The sequence below is a fragment of the Dendrobates tinctorius genome, unplaced genomic scaffold (assembly GCF_039654945.1).
Source record: "Dendrobates tinctorius isolate UK_male_01 unplaced genomic scaffold, ASM3965494v1 ptg000060l, whole genome shotgun sequence".
Taxonomy (NCBI): Eukaryota; Metazoa; Chordata; class Amphibia; order Anura; family Dendrobatidae; genus Dendrobates; species Dendrobates tinctorius.
The window spans coordinates 68,697,877-68,700,838 of NW_027361728.1; the positions used below are offsets into that span (position 1 = coordinate 68,697,877).

Consider the following 2,962-nt stretch of genomic DNA (forward strand, 5'->3'; position numbering starts at 1 on the left):
CACGTTCACACGATCAGTAATTTTACATCAGTATTTGTAAGCCAAAACCAGGAGTGGAACAGAGTAAGAGTAGAATAGAAACACGTCACCATTTCTTGATTTATCACCCACTCCTGATTTTGGCTCACAAACACAGTGTGGCAATAAGAGTCTGTGATCACAGGGGGTTAAGTGGAAGTACAGGTCAATTTTGTAAATATTGTGACAAACCCAACACTGCTACATCTGTCTATTTACAAATTATGAACCAAAGTAGCAAAATAAACAGAACTTGTAAACAAAACAAAATTCCAATTCAGTAGGTGGAGGGAACACAATACTGTGGCATCAACCCAGTGAGGCCTGCCATCATAACCAGCATGGTTTCATGACCCACCCATACAGTAACTCCACCCTCCGTCCCCCACCCAAAAGAAAAGCAAAGAAGCCACATCATGTTATGTCACAATAAATCTGTATTCAACATACTTTAAAACAGGAGAGAGAAAAAAAAAAAAAACAACTTGTTCTAGCATGTCCGAGAAATAAAATGACACCGGTTCATAGTCTCGTGGTACATCGCATTTCCTTTTCGTAAGAGCTCAGGCCTCTGTGCAATGATACAACTACTGCTTAAAACAAGGAGTCATAAGACTGTAACCCTTTCTGTGCCACTATTGTTGGCGTAACACAAAAAAATTTGATAACTACCAAATACTCTCCCCTCCCCCTTAAAAATGTGCAAGACATGGAAATGACATTTACAGGCTCAGATGTAGGTTCCGGGGACAATCGTTCCCTTTGTCCCCACGCTTTTGTTCAGTGTGATTATTACCAAGAGGAAACTGTTAAGTAGTTGGCAGAATAGGAGAGAATGGGATTCTGTGGAGATGTCACAGGTTGGCACCGGCGGGAACAGCTGAATTTTGAAGGCACTAAGGACACTGGGCGCTGGTGACCCTGGTACGCCAGTCATTGGTTCATTGTCTATTAAATATTGAGCTGGGCAGCAAAAAGCAGTTATTGCCAGCACATGACAAAAAAAAAAACTTTCACAGCTGATAAAAATATTAAACAATTTTCCCAAATTCCCATTTTATACAGCAGGTAAACAAAAATAGATTTGCCCCTCTCATCCCACCAGCTGAGGAGCAGACATCTGCCCACCCCAGGGTTGGCATCACTGTAGCTGTGCAATACTTATGAATGGATACTCTGTAACAAGAAGCCCACTTTGCATAGAAGTATGTGACAGTCAGAGGGGTGCAGCCCATGCCCTCCTGGGCCCATCCTGGCCCCTCAGCAAACTTTTCTTCTTCACTCTCAGCAGGATCGATCCTTCAGAGCTGAAATCCACAGATGCAAAGTCGGTTGCCATCACGTTCCAACAAGTGACCCAGTGCATTGTAAACCAGGAGTGGGGGTCGCCTCAGAGGATGACACAGGACGAGCAGCACTGATCGTCCCCGTTGGGCTGGGAGGCGTAGTTCATCTGCCTGACGATCTCTGCGAACAGCTCGTCCACAGAGGCTTTGTTTTTGGCCGAAGTTTCCATGAAGGGACAGTTCCAGTCATCGGCCAGGGCTTTGCCTTCCCCGGAGGAGACCTCCCGCTCCCCCTCCAGGTCCACCTTGTTGCCCACCAGGATCATGGGCACCTTCTCGTAGCGCTTCACCCGGATGATCTGGTCCCTCATGGGCTTGATGTCCTGGAAGCTCTGCTGGTTCACCAGGCTGTACACCAGGATGAAGCCCTGGCCGTTCTTGATGTACAGATCCCTCATGGAGGCGAACTGCTCCGTGCCCGCCGTGTCCAGGATCTCCAGCACCGACGGCGACGAGTCCACCTCGATCTCCTTCCTGTAGAAGTCCTCAATGGTGGGGTCGTATTTCTCGATGAACGAGCCTGTGACAAACTGCACGGTGAGGGCAGACTTCCCCACCCCGCCGGAGCCCAGCACCACCACTTTGTATTCTCTCATGGCTCCTGGGAAGGCAGCGCCTCACTTCATCAGCTCCACATGCAACAAAGGAGACTGGGCTCAGCTCCGGCTCCGCGGCGCTCTCTGCCCGCAGCTCTCCATTCCTCCTCTCTGAGGCGGCAGCCCACACTCTGCTTATCTTCAATTACACTTGCATCTTGTGACTTCTTTGCATTCATTGGCTGCTCGGGCTGTCAGTCTGGGAAGTCGCGCAGTGATTGGCTTAGCTGTTTAGCTGCAGAGAAAGTCCTCTCATTAGTCAAACACGAATCGTTTCCTATTGGCTGCCGGTGCGCGGTCCGTGATTGGCTGTGCGCGGCATTGCTAGGATGGTTGCATGAAGTCCCTCACATGAATCACCTTTCCTCTCATACACGCCTCATCACGACACCTTGCACTTACGTCCGTCAAAGTCCTTCAGTTTTCAGCTTCTGTCAAGTTATTTTTTTTAATTTGCTTTGGGGAAAGGTTTGTGCCCAATTTTACAGCAATGGTGGTTGCACCAGGTAGTCACCCAGCTCTCCCAGACGCTTTATTGGCTATACAGCTTTTTGTGCTAGTTACTCTAAATAAACCGAGTGTTCATTCAGGACTATAGTGAAGCTGGCTGACACCCTTGTCGGCATTATAATGGTAGACATATTGGTTGTCACCCAGATTACTAATAATAAAAACAAGGAGATACTTTAAGGGGGTTGTCCGGCCTCAGGCTACAAGTCTTCATTCATCTATGTGACTGCAGACTTGTGAGGCCTCACAGCACGCTCACTGCTCACTGTGAGGATTCTCCAGCACCAGGCGCGGCGGATGAATGACAGGAAGTATGTCACATGCTAGCTAGATGGATGCTGCCTCTCAGTGCAAGTGTGTAAGGGAGGGACAGGACTGTAGTTGTGACCTGTATTCCTGTGGCAGATGTGTCCAGTCCTTCCCCTACATGAAACAATACTCTTCTCCTCGGCATACCTGCATTTCCAGATTCAGCTTCACCCAGGCACTTCC

At 48.4% G+C, this 2,962-nt stretch overlaps 1 protein-coding gene across 1 annotated transcript; it reads right to left on the reverse strand.

The window, feature by feature from the left end:
- Positions 1-437: 437 nt before the first annotated feature.
- On the reverse strand, positions 438-2,153 carry RAP2B (RAP2B, member of RAS oncogene family). The gene has a single exon (XM_073579028.1). The coding sequence runs from the start codon at positions 1,958-1,960 to the stop codon at positions 1,409-1,411; it is 552 nt and encodes a 183-aa protein (XP_073435129.1). The 5' UTR covers positions 1,961-2,153; the 3' UTR covers positions 438-1,408.
- Positions 2,154-2,962: the final 809 nt, after the last annotated feature.

Coding starts and splice junctions, on each gene's coding strand:
- RAP2B (XM_073579028.1), bottom strand. CDS start 1,960: ATGAGAGAATACAAAGTGGTGGTGCTGGGCTCCGGCGGGGTGGGGAAG.